The sequence below is a fragment of the Bombyx mori genome, chromosome 1 (genome assembly GCF_030269925.1).
Source record: "Bombyx mori chromosome 1, ASM3026992v2".
Classification (NCBI taxonomy): Eukaryota; Metazoa; Arthropoda; class Insecta; order Lepidoptera; family Bombycidae; genus Bombyx; species Bombyx mori.
The window spans coordinates 874,698-888,919 of record NC_085107.1 but is presented as its reverse complement, the minus strand read 5'-3'; the positions used below and the strand labels follow the sequence as shown (position 1 = coordinate 888,919).

Sequence of the window (14,222 nt, the reverse complement as noted above, 5' to 3'; positions counted from 1 at the left end):
ATTAAAACATGCATTAAATAATAATATGACCTAAATATCAATTGAATTGGTAAAATATCGAGTAATAGCTTATGAAATGATACAGTGTATTTTGAGCAATGGGGTACAATGGTCCAGTCTGCTAGTCTATTTCAATTTCAAAGTAAATGAACAATTTGACCTTCAGAAATCAAGCTTCATTGTGAAAACTCAGGTATGTTGAAATACGATTCTAATTTGTGTGAAATAATATCATCCTGGATGAAGAACTATTTTAAAGGAATATATGTATAATAGTCTAAAGACTTAAAAAACCCGCTCTATAGCGAACCGAACTTATAAATTAATTTCACTTTTTTAATCCTGCTGACACTGGTCAAAATATTAGAGCAAAGTTACAGAATTATTAGCTATTTTCATCGAGATGCGTGTACAAAGTTTTCAAGTTAAATTCTCAAAAATTGACGTTCAAAAATAGGGTTGCGTTACATACACACAATCCGCCGGCTCGCTGAGTCGGCTGTTGCCGAACGTCGGGGGGCCTGACGTAGTGGTGCGCCGCCTCTACACGGGGGTGGTGCGGTCGATGGCACTGTACGGGGCTCCCGTGTGGTGCCACGCCCTGACCCGCGACAACGTTGCGGCGTTGCGACGTCCGCAACGCGCGATTGCGGTCAGGGCGGTTCGTGGATACCGTACCGTCTCGTTCGAGGCGGCGTGCGTGCTAGCTGGGACGCCTCCCTGGGACCTGGAAGCGGAGGCGCTCGCTGCGGATTACGCGTGGCGATGCGATCTCCGCTCCAGGGGGGAGCCGCGTCCCGGCGCGGCGGAAGTTCGAGCGCGGAAGCTCCAATCTCGGCGTGCCGTGCTCGAGGCGTGGTCTCGCCGCCTGGCGGACCCCACCTACGGGCGACGGACCGTCGAGGCGATCCGCCCGGTCCTCTCGGACTGGGTGAATCGCGACCGAGGACGTCTCACCTTCCGAGCGACGCAGGTGCTCACGGGACACGGCTGTTTCGGTCGCTACCTACACCTCGTCGCCCGGAGGGAGCCGACGCCGAAGTGCCACCACTGCAGTGGCTGCAACGAGGACACGGCGGAGCACACGCTCGCGTACTGCACCGCTTTCGCGGAGCAGCGCCGCGTCCTCGTTGCAAAAATAGGACCGGACTTGTCGCTTCCGACCGTCGTGGCTACGATGCTCGGCAGTGACGAGTCCTGGCAGGCGATGCTCGACTTCTGCGAGTCCACCATCTCGCAGAAGGAGGCGGCGGAACGGGAGAGGGAGAGCTCTTCTTCCCTCTCGGCGCCGTGCCGCCGCCGTCGAGCTGGGGGTCGGAGGAGGGCGTTTGTCCAGCTCCAGCCCCTATGAGGAGGCAGTCTCCTCCCGGTGATGGTCACGGGGCGACCTAAGGGGGTTGAGGCTGCGCCGCACGCTACCGTCACTCTAGCGCGCTGGCACCAGGAGGACGGGACGGCGCGTCGGCGGCTGCGGACTGCGATGCGGTCCGCATTTTCGTCGTCGCTGTCGTCGCCGAACATACTGTTGAAGAGCAACCCGGTCGGCGGTGTATCGCGTTCCGACCCGGCAGGCTGGTTCTAGCCCAGCGGGGTATCCCGGAACACCAGCGGCACCGCCCGGGCGGCCTGGTAGGGCCGCCGTACCGCGGAGACCGACGTCGTTGGTCGTCGACTATCGCCTCGACGACCCGTCGGTCGGGCGTCCTCGGGGTGGCGCCGCGTGTCTGGTTGTAGTGTTGACCGCGGGAACCCCCCTACTCTGAACGGGTTCTGACCCCGGACGGAGATCGGACGTCGGGTGTAAGAGTGCAGGGGAGTCGTTTAGTGGGTGGGCCCTAAAATCCTTGGGCCCGCGATCTGCTCTCAACACCTGCAGATCGTTGAGTCTCACATACCCCGCGCGCCCCCTAGGCGCGGGGACCTCGTAGGAGGTTCGGCCCCCGGCCCGAAAAAAAAAAAAAAAAAAAAAAAAAAAACATACACACAATACAAAGCTAATAAAAACATATTAAAAACCAATCATTTTTCTCATCTAATGTACGAAGACAAATGAAGATTCAATAACGTTACTTATTTGATAATATAATACACTTATTTAATTCAATAGTAAAAATAAACTAGCCTAAGCGATTTTCTTAACTCACATCAATAAAAAAAAGCAAAAATACATATAATATTCAAACGGCGAACATTTTATGACTAAATTAGAGAACTTAATAAATTTATAAAGGTGAATTTATAAAATGTATAATAATATATGCTAACTGCAACCTTGTTAACATTTTTGAATAGCATTGATCCCTAATTTTTACTGGCAAACTTTTTTCTCACTTTCATAATCTTACAACACTCACAAAAGTTATGTTCGAGCCAGTTTTGTACCTTTACAGGGTAAAGAATTTTTGTATGGCTCGGCTTATGAAGGGAACCTTTTAATTAATTCCTTTTCGTAATAGTATATCGGGCGTTGACAAAACAGTTCTATTTGACAACAGATTTGCTGTATTTTTTGTGCTAATTTTAGTGCTTTATATAAAAATTTGGAGAAAAGTTTTTCTACCATTTGTCAAAAAAACAATAACAATATAATCGATAAAAAAGCATAAGAGAAAAATTAAATGTATCTTCGGTTGTTAGTGATTATAGTCGAATTTCAAACACTGAGTGAATACTAGTTTATTTTATATCAGTATGACTATACCTCTTTCTCCTTCTACTTTTCCATTATTTATTAAGAGCCCTTCTCGTGTATCCTGAACGAGCTGACGGGCCACCTAAGCAATTCCCACCCCTCCTGGCTGATTTTGTCTCGCTCACCTGTTATTCTGGTGGAACTGGAAAGGTCTCCGGGCCACAAGTAATCCTTCCGTCCTAAAAATAATAATAATATAAATGAATGTGTTGTTTACCCCAGTGACTTTGCGACTGGAACAAGCACTGCCCGGTTGTATGAGCATATACATACACCACCGCCGGACAGATTAAAACTAAATCTATATAATAATGAAATTGAAAATCACGCAAAGAGAAGAATGCAAGGATAAAGGGTATTTTAATTAAAATAGCCTTAAACGGCTCGGACGTTAGTATGAACATTACTAGAATCTTCTAAAACATTAACTCTTCCCGATTTTGTGATTAATGCGCACACATAAATACTCGATCTACGAATAAGCCTTGCCGAATACTATTTAAAAGTTTATACATGTAATTTATCTTTCTATGTATATTCAGCAGTACTCGTAATTGCTGTAAAATACATCGTTAATTAAACTAAACAAAAATATAATGCTACATCTAAATTCACCTAACTTCAATTTGTTACAGACATGCTACGAAATGGAAAGATACCTGCGCGAGGAACCCAGGGCGTTGAAGAGGCGCGACGCCCAGGACGAAGACTGGGCTAGGACTCAAACTAAAGCGGGATCGCCAGCCTCGCCTGCGCCCGCAACGCCGGCTTTAGCGCCCACTCCGCAGTCCCCGCCGACTCCGCCCTCGCTGTCGACGCTGCCACAGCTGACGGCGCCTCCATCGCTGCCGGTGCTGGTGTCTCCGCCCACGCCACCCGCGTCGCCGACTCTCGCGCTTATTCCAGCACCACGTCTCTTCACCGTGACTGTTGTAAAGGCGGAGCTAACGCGCGATCCGGAGGAGCCTCGAGTTACTCCAGTTGCTAAAGGTAACTGCTAATATTCTACCCATTGATAACCCATAGTATCAACTAGTCGAGTGCTTTCATTATTAAATGTTTTGGTACGATAGATAGAAGAGGTCACGGTGTTAAGTGTTAAGTTGTCACTGAAGCCCACAGACATTAACCACGTCAATACCCCCAATACCCATCCCGAAACATGAGTTCTAAGTTTCAATTATAACAGTACAACCGCTGCCCCACCTTTTAAGGTGAAACACCATTGCTGCTTCACGCTAGAAATAGGCAGAGTATAGGTACCTACCCGTACAGGCTCACAAGATACCACCAGTGAGAATCCAACGGCCGTCTGGTGTAAGTGACATGGTCACTACACAAGGGGGTTGCGGGTTCGAATCCCGCCAAGGGAAGATATTTGTATGATAAATATAAATGTATTTTCCAGGGTTATGGATGTATATTAAATATTAAACATATGTATGTGTCTAATAAAAATCTTACATTTATATCCGTTATCGAACTTATCACGGGACCAGTTAACGTGGCGTGATTGTTAGTAAATATGTATTATTTTATTTTATTAATTATAAATTATCCACTACCCATGTATAATACATTTGTGCTAATTGATCCAACTCATCACCCAAGATCCTATCATTAACGGCAAGGCGTGCTTCGAACCAGCTTAGTACCACCGTCTTAACTAAGGGAACGTTTATTGAAATGTCTATAAGACCAAATCTGACGCCACAAAATGGACCGTATGCTAGTCTACCTTGAAAGGTAATAATAATAACTGTGGTCTAAATACTAAACCGGTAGCAGTCACTTTGCGACCGGGCTGGTGACCGCTTAACATTAGATAGGTCGTAAACTCGTTAGCGTATTAAAAATGTTAATTTCACGTTTCGTTAAAGGTGTTTTACATTTTTCACAAACGATAATTATTTAATTTGTTTAATATTTATGTAATTAAAGTTTAAACATACGAAGTCTAGTCATCAATACTGTCACACTACAAAATTTCATTCATTAGTCTGACTATATACGCTAATATAAAACAAATATTACAATATATAAAGAACAATATTACATTTGAATTTAGAATTTGTCTTTAGGAATTGTAAGTATAACTTTCGCCTGAATAAGCCTTGCTCAAAGTGATTAAAGCTTTGGCAAAATACGTACTGAACGCAATTAGCTTTGTCATGATTGAATATTGTGCCATTTATTGTACGGTAGTGACATGTTGCAGTGGCTGCAGCTTATAAATGTATTGACCAATGTTCAATGTTATCACTCTCCAACAGTCAGTCACAACAATAGTGGGACAATTCCATTGATATTTAAACTGAAACCATCTAGCCTTTAAGAGTAATACAATGGTGGACAAAAAGTGAAATCATGTGTGCGTTTTTTTTTTTTTTTTTTTTTTTTATTGCTTTTATGATTAAAGGAGCTCACTGTCCACCTGGTCGTAAGTAGTTACCACATCTACCACGTAAATGCCGCCACCCACCTTGAGATATGAGTTCTAACGGCTAAAGTACAACGGCTGCCCTACCTTTCAAACCGAAGCTGCTTCACGGCAGAAATAGACGGGGTGGTTGTACCTACCCATGCCGTGCATATGGTCACATAGTGCATAGATTATAATGTAAATGTCATCATTGTGAAGATTACCGAATTTTCAATTTGGTAATCCGCCCTCCGACCCTATTATTAGAGTTTACTCCTTAAGAATCGATTCCACTAAAAAACCGGTATACCACGGTTTGATGGGCATGAAATCGAGCACTCCGAAATAAAAAAACGCTTTATTTACGTTCAAGCTGAATAATTTACTTTAACGTAAATATTAACTGTATCGTATTCACCTGAATGTTAAGTAGATGTCTGTCTACTTATTTATATTCGGGTACAAATTTTGTACAATGTGGTTAACGCGTTGAATTGTTTTAATACATAATTAAGCAGTGTTAAACAATTTCAGAGCCGTTTTTTTTTATCAAATTTAAATTATTTGAAATACCAAATAATTTTGTGTAGTAAAGATACGTACCTCATAATAAAATGCAGTGGATTTAATATTTATGAATAATAACTTATGGAATAAATAAAAATAAAGCTATATACATGGCTTTCCTTATTTTATGAAATGCGTTTATTAAACCCGTTTTGTCTGTTGCGTGTTCAATGACAATCGCAATTAAGGAATGAACTGCAGTCGCGTCTCAGACCCGACACAAAGCTTTCGAAGTGAAACTTCTTTAGGAGCGTTGAGAGTAAAATTTAACTCGCGACAGATTCGTTACGGCTAGAGACAAAAGATACAATTTAGGAAGAGCAAGAGTGAGAAAATAGGCAGAGAGTTTAAAAAACCATTCGACCGTGGAGAGAGGGAAAGGACAAAGCGAGCTAGGTTCTTATTTAACGACATCTGTTAGATTTCATTAAAATTACTACATTGCAAGGCAAACGGTGTGAAGCTTAGTCTTAGCTTGGCTTTTACAGCTTATCACAAAAATAAAAATCTTACGTTACGGACGCTTTTTCCCGGTCGGGGTACCCCTCCGCATCAACCCATAAGGAACTTCGTTCCAAAAAATGAAGAAAACCACAATACTACACAAAGAAGTTTCACTTCTTTCACGTGCACCAAGCTGCACGCACACCAGCTTTTTTCCTCTAGTTATTCGGTATGGTATAGTTTCGATAATGCGAATTTTGGTTTTGTAGTCGAGGTACCGATGAAAGTTCCGATGCCGCCGATGGCCGCCCCGGTCCGGCGGGCGCACGCGCCGCGTCTGCCGCACCCGCACGCGGCCGACCCGCGCCGCCGCATCCACCGCTGCGAGTTCCCTTCCTGCGACAAAGTGTACACGAAGAGCTCGCACCTGAAGGCGCACAAGCGCACTCACACCGGTACGTGATCACGCACACTCGTTTTTCGCTATCCCGTGAATTAATTTGGAATTGTAAAGGAAAATAAAATGATGTCTCGGAATTCACATCTTCAAATGTAAAATCACGGCCCTCCTGGTGTTAAGTGGTTACCCGAGCCCATAGACATCTATAACGTAAATGCCGCCACCCACCTTGAGATATAAGTTCTAAGGTCTCAGTATAGTTAGAACTGCTGCCCCACCCTTCAAACCGCAACGCTTTACTGCTTCACGGCAGAAATAGGCAGGGTGGTGGTACTACCCGTGCGGACTCACAAGAGGTCCTACCACCAGTCAAATGTAAACTTTTTCGAATTTTAGCCCTTCTGAATGAAGTTCTTACGTTATGCATAATCCTTTACTCGGTGTATTTTTATAGGTAAATCTAGCTTAGTTGCTGTATATATTACACCACTAGCTATACCCATCCGCTTCGCTGGGCATTTAAAATTAACATTATTATTTCTCACCCACAAAGATTCTCATAATTAACGCCCCCACAACTGGTGTAGGGACTTCAATACTTATATTAGCCTATCCATTAAGTACGTGTATTTTCTACATGGATACCAAGTCATTCGGATGAATGGTTCAGTAGTTATAACGGAACATCCGTAAGAACCACTGTAGATTTATATATTAGTATAGATAAATAATATTTTCTTAAGTTAGGACGCGCACAGGCTAAGCCTGAGATCGCGACGAACGTAATTAAGTTCGTAAACCGTTCCAGGCGAGAAGCCGTACAAATGCTCGTGGGAGGGATGCGAGTGGCGTTTCGCGCGCTCGGACGAGCTCACCCGCCACTACCGCAAGCACACCGGGGCGAAGCCCTTCCGCTGCCGGCACTGCGACCGGTGCTTCTCGCGCTCCGACCACCTGGCGCTCCACGCCAAGCGCCACGCGTAGACAGCCCGCGCGAGGCTGCTCCCGCCGCCCGCCACCGCCACAACCGACGCCCCCACTGTAAGCGATTTGTTAGCACGTCGTCTTCAGTCGCTATCCACGCGTACGGATTGTGGAAGCACTCGACCAGCGGAGGGGCGGGCCCGCGGATCGCTGCAAGCCAAAGATACCGCCGCATGTAGCGCGGACGAGTCCACACTCATCGCACCCGATGCTTTAAACTTATTTTTTATTTAGTTAGTTATCGTGAGCTGAGAATGTAATTTGGGAAATCTCTTTATTTGAATGTTTCGGCACTGGCCTCTTTTGTCGTTACTTTTGTTGCGTTAAGAGAACTTTTATATTTGCCGTTGTTTATTGTGTAATGTTTTTTGTAAGCTTCGCGTAGGGATGTTTGTTTGCGACGCGCGTCGCATGGCTGCGCGCGTCCTTGTTGTGCCATCGCCGGTCTCCCGCCGGTCTGCATTTCGGATCACCCGTCATATGACATTATTTATTGGTTCGCGGGATACAGGCACGTTCCCACCGACGCGGACGAGCTCGGCACATTATTAGCGTTTAGTAGGAAGTGCGTCGTTACCTGACGCGTCGATGCCGCGTATCAGTTATCCCGCGGCGACAGCGCTATGTACCATCTTATGAAAATCGTGTTATTTTGTCAATAACCGTATGTACTGCGCCGTACGGGTCTCGTTGTGAATTAGAATGTGCTCATGTGTTCACGGAATGACTGATACATGGCATCGACGTTATTATTTGTGTATTCGTTTATTAGCTTAGTATATAGCATGTTACCTTGTATTGATCGGAATCGGCCACTTATGCGTCTCGCTGATTCAGTTATCAGCCGAAATTTATTCGACATATAATTATTATATTTAAGCTTTCTCTTTACTCTTTCATTCCGTTATATGATGCAGTATATATTTAAATGTTTAGATCTAATGCGTAATGTATTGTGACTTTATTGTTTATAAAGGTGTCTAAACAAGAGGATCGAAAATTTTGTATCTTACGCGACATTCGAGTCGCTCTTTGTAAAATGAGGAGACACCTCTATGATGATTCTGTTGTGTCCATAGACCTATATTACTTCAGTGGTTGTGTCGTCTAAAATGTCATCTTTGTCAAACATCATTTTGACATACCGCTAGTGACGTCGTTAACACAGCCGTAGTTTTTATTTATTTTAAATAAATATAATGTACTCTGTCATATTTAATTCGCAAATTACAAGTAGATACAGCGTTAGATGATTACCAGCCTTTTATTAGTATTTAGAGAATTGCTTTTATCGTCGCCTATGATAGGTTTATGAAATTATGTAATAAAAAAATTGGGACACCCTAATATTATTATGGCCAATGAATAGCCAAGTTTTTGATGAAAAAAAATCTTTTAAATAAAACTTTTAATGCATGCATTTTAATGTTACGAATACTTTAGTGACGCGCGTGAATGGTGGTGTGTTTCATTCTCTTTCTCCATTAAAAATTTACGATTTGGATGAATGAAATCAAAATTTGTTTTGAGATTGTACTGACTGACATCCCAGTCGACCTAGTGCTTTGACGGGTCACGTGAAATGTGTCAAATATTTGAATAAAGTATTTTATTGTAATAATATATAATAATAATGTATTTAGAATTTAATCACATTTTATCATTAAAATTAATTAAATTGTATAATCAAATATATAAATTATTATTCGTAAAAGAGAATTTAAAAACTCAAGTCCGTTACAATCCAATCGTATGCACTGGATCAAATATACATCAGAACCCGTTCGTACATTTGTCTTAACGAAATTACTCATTATCAAAATAATGATTAGCAAAAAAGCTGATGTGAACTAAAAATAAAAACATTTTCGATTATTTCCACTTACTAATATAAATATTTATATATAATAACCTAAAAATAAACATAGAACAACGACTGCTTGTTAGAACTGCCATATTAAAATTAAAGTATAATTATTATCTGTAGTATTCCATTTTATAAAGGAATATTTTACATTTTGGCGAAAAAATAGATTTAAAAAACAATAAAAGAACTATTAAATAAAACACAGTTCCATTCAGAAACAAAAATAACTACAAATGCCCCTTGAAAACAATTATTATTGTAACTAAGGTTTTAAATTTCGCTTGTATTAATAGGGACGTGTCAAATACTTTTAAAGTTTTCGCAGTTTCTGTATAACTTATTAAAAACAAAATAAATAATTGAATTCCTTAAAAAACGATTTCTGAAAACGAAAAACCCATGGACTATTTCGAAATCTCTTTAAATAATTCTTACGCTAAACGAGTATTCAAAGAATGTTGATAACAACTTCATTCTGTTGGCATAGCCGCCTTTCAATCAGAAAGTTGTAAAGTCTAGACTCTATGCGGACTGCAACTAAAATTATCAGTTTACCTGAAGGCTAACTGGGAATTTCCACGTACGCTAATGGTTTGACGTCCGCTAACAATGTATTTACATAGTCGGTGCGGGTGAAAGGTGAGCTCTTACTTATCGCCTTTCAGCACGAACTTACAAAGCGGCATGGCGGCAAATTCAATAAACATTCTGCAATGAATCATTTTTGAAACATTCTAGTAATATACTCTTAAAATTTTTCTTCATAATGATTAAATTCTAATCTAGTGTTCATATTAAATGTTAGTTATGTGTCTATTTATCTCTTATCGTATTTAGAGTAAATATTTACCAATATGTAATCGTAATAGCTTAGAAAAATATATGAATATAGGAAATTTTTTGGATATCGCGTACGACAAAATAAACATGCAACTCGTAAAATTATTACGCATTTCCTAACCGTATCCTTTGAAGAACAATAATCGCCTAATATCAGTGCTCAATTACGTTTTATATTTATACAAATCAATGGTGCAGTTTTACGAACGACTTTTCTTAGTCCATTGCGATGTCTATATACACATTCGATTTATACAAAACATAACCGGACCCTGAGATGTGCTATCTCTGCATCTGAATAAGTCCTTCTGAAATCTTAAAGAAACTATAAGTACACACTTGCGTTGGCAAATGAGGTTAACAGTGCGCTACAATATATTATGCCATTTACTCTATAACAACCATTTATACCTATCACCGCGTTAGTTGCAAGGCTCATGACCCTGACTACTATACCAGGACAATCTGGTTCGTTCTCCTCTTGGTGTATATTTCCGTGTGAGATATTAGGTGAGGTCTGGATGCTTGTTCTTGTCTCGAGTTTATTATCCTTAAAACAGGACAGAATCCTGGACTTGGAACTCCGGAAAACATATTGATTTATAAAGTCGTAAATGTATGGTTATATAAACTAATTGTAAAACTCGTAACATCCCTATTGGATCACCAAACCTGCGGTATTTGTTAAAACGCGAATAATTACAGTTTTACGCTTCATCACACCGAATACACACAAGGACTCTTGTTGCGGTCAATGAGCGCCCGTGATGTCGGACTAATTCTCATTCCGCTGAACTTTGCGTTCCGCCGAAAATGATTTTGACGATAAACAAACGTGTTATTTCAATAATTAATACGGCTTGCTTGCGAAATCTATTTAAAGTAAGTGCGTTCTGACTCAGCCGCGTTGTTTGAATAACATTGTATGCAATAACAAAACAATATTGAATTCTTGAGTGCATTAGGTACATTTGTAATCGTAAATCGATGTATGGTTTTAAATAAAACAAATTCTATCGGCAAATATGAAATCGGGTTCAATACATAACATACAGCTTACTGTCCTAATGTGGAAAATTCGAAGAACTTATTTGTATATTAAAATGACAAGGTAGCTGTTTATTATTTTAAAAAAAACCGAACAAAATACAAACAAGTACTAAAAAGTACAACTTATGGTTCTGAGCCTAAAAAAGTAAATGAAAGTACTTGTCCAATATATGTGAGAATTAATTAATATCAAAACAAACTAAAGAACTTTACAAAAAAATCATTTGAATAAGAAAAGCGCCAATCAAACAGAAACGACACCATTGAATTCAGTTCGAATTTACTGTTAAGAACTTCGGAAATAGTTTCCCACTAACACCTCTTATTTAAATTACTCACAATTTGCTATAAATTTACATAAAATCGTGATTATAGTTATATAGATGTAATGCATGTCTAGTGTTCGTACGTGCTTCTGGATGTGTAATGTTGTGTAAAGTTGCACATGGCTAATGTATGCAGATAATATCGGTTCTAATGTATTCTGGACTGCTCTTGCGTCGTCAATAAAACTTTGGACGTTAAATTTCAGTCTCCGCCTTTGTCAGTTCACGGATGACCAATTTGCAATTAGTTTTGTTCTGGGTCTAGTGTTGCAGTTAAAATGACAGTGTAGTAAACTTTGCTTGGTACATCTAAAGAAAGCGCCGTGGTTTCGAGAATTCCTACGCCGGAAAACGATCGCGAAGTGGAATGGTTTGATAGATATTACCGGTGGTAGGACCTCTTGTGAGTCCGCGCGGGTAGGCACCACCACCCCGCCTATTTCTGCCGTGAAGCAGTAATGCGTTTCGGTTTGAAGGGCGGGGTAGCCGTTGTAACTATACTTGATACCGTAGAACTTGTATCTCAAGGTGGGTGGCGCATATACGTTGTAGATGTATATGTGCTCCAGTAACCACTTAAGTCAGGTGGGCTGTGAGCTCGTCCACCAATCTAAGCAATAAAAAGATATGATAACTAGTTCGTTTTGAACAAATATTTTGTCGCATCTAATCACTCGCTGCAAATCTCAGGAAACAAAGTTACGACTCTGTCATTTCAACTTCAAATATTTGACAAGCTACGGAAAAATCGAGCAGTGTGAATTGAATTATTGCATTTTAAATAACAATCTTAATAAAGGAAAATAATGCGGCTGTGTGTTGAGAATATCTTAATGTGTGAGCCCGCCGAATTAGGAAGCACGTGTAACGCAATTTTTTTTTTTAATTTAGGTACGTACCTTATTTTAATTGCATTTAATTTTTACGATGATAATTTTTATATTTATTTTTTTATATTTTTTTACAATTTATTCCTTAAAGCTAATTGTTTATCTTCTCGGACGATTTTTACGTACATTCCAGTTGTGTGTAACTTAATTCGGTCGGTATTTCTATTGAGTGCATGAATAGGGTCGTGAAAACTGTGCAAATTGTTCAATATATTAATTTTATGAAATTATAAAGTTTATTATTTAATAAATTTTGTAAAAGTGTTTATGAAATATTTTTTAAATTTTTATTAAACTGTTATATCCTTTTGAAGATTTTGAATTAAAATATTATGTAAATGTGATATACAGTTAAAATGGAATTTAAAAAAACAAAAATGTTGTATGTTTAAAAGAAAAAAAAACACATTTAGAAAAGTTGAGGCTTGGAGTTAGCAGATGTTATTTAAGTATTGATCGTCATCACTGACAGTTACAAAGAAACAAACACACATTATTATGAATTTTGAAATGAATTTTCTCGAGAATCATGTAATATATAATAGGTACGTAATATTTAAATCACGACCCTTGGAATCAATGTTGGCGGATGTAACGTTTTGCGCCTGAGCGTCAACTCTTTGTTCATAATTTATTTTTATAAAATACAGTAAAATCTCCTTATTCGTTGAGTATATGTTCCGTAAATACTGCGCGAATACAGAAATCGTGAATATGGAAAAACGCGTTTATAAAGAATATTCGGTTGGATACCTACATATTGGAATCTTTTTATCCATGTGTAAACTGATTAGTTCTGCGAACAAAGGCATCATTAGCCGCGAACATAGAAAATGGGTCGTATTTTTTTAATACGCGAATAATGAAAACGCGATCGAAGGAAACGCGAATAAGGAGCTTGTATTGTATAAGAATATCTGTATTTTATACGTTGAATCTACGTGATCGTTTTTATTATGAAATTAAATTTAGTTAATTTTTTAAATGTTTTTTGTATCGTCTTGAACTGACTGTCACTTTTCATGCGGAAAACCAAAATCCGCATTTATTGTACGCATATTGCATTTTATATTAATAAAACTTTCTTATATGTGGTATTATTGTGTGTTTTATTTGTAATTGCCAATGGATAACAAATTATTACATTTTTCTTTTTTTTTTAGGGATTTTATGACCTGGTAACTAAGACCTTTAAGTCATGTCTTATTTAAAACTCATATTCTTATTTTTATGAAAAATGATAATATGGAGTGAAATGAAATGAAGATGATTAATTTGAGACATTAATCAACTGGGATGAAATTAAATGAATGAGATGAGATGATTTTGGGTATACAATCTCAGTAAAATGGTGGTCATTTACTGAGATTTTTTCAGTGGACTTTTTCGAAAATCCCGAGAAGTTACGTCCAGCGACTTTGTTTCATTTTCCCTCATTTGTGCACTTTCACAGATATTAAACAGTTAATAAATCACCGTTATTACATACCTATATTTAAACCTGAAGAAACATTAAATAGACAAAATAAAACAAATCACACAACTTAACTCTTCGCGTTCCTGTCAAAAGGTCCATTACATTTTTCGATGATCGCCTGTCAATAGATAGCTTCGTGAATATTATGCACGTGTTTTATTGTTATATGTTTCGATTGTCCCACTTGGGAAGTCGAGCTGATGGCCTGTAGTTTTAGGAGTCCGCGGGCACCACAAAGGTCCATGTTGCCTTTGACCACCTTT

General features: G+C 39.6%; 1 protein-coding gene across 2 annotated transcripts in view; it reads left to right on the top strand.

The window, feature by feature from the left end:
• Positions 1-13,582, top strand: part of LOC101740565 (Krueppel-like factor luna) — a 149,378-nt gene extending 135,796 nt beyond the window's left edge. For both annotated transcript variants that reach the window (XM_004932798.5, XM_038014227.2), the window contains exons 2-4: positions 3,328-3,682; positions 6,395-6,580; positions 7,334-13,582. In XM_004932798.5, the coding sequence (XP_004932855.1) occupies positions 3,328-3,682; positions 6,395-6,580; positions 7,334-7,509 (717 nt within the window). In that variant the 3' untranslated portion in view covers positions 7,510-13,582. The remainder of the gene's footprint in view (positions 1-3,327; positions 3,683-6,394; positions 6,581-7,333) is intronic.
• Positions 13,583-14,222: the final 640 nt, after the last annotated feature.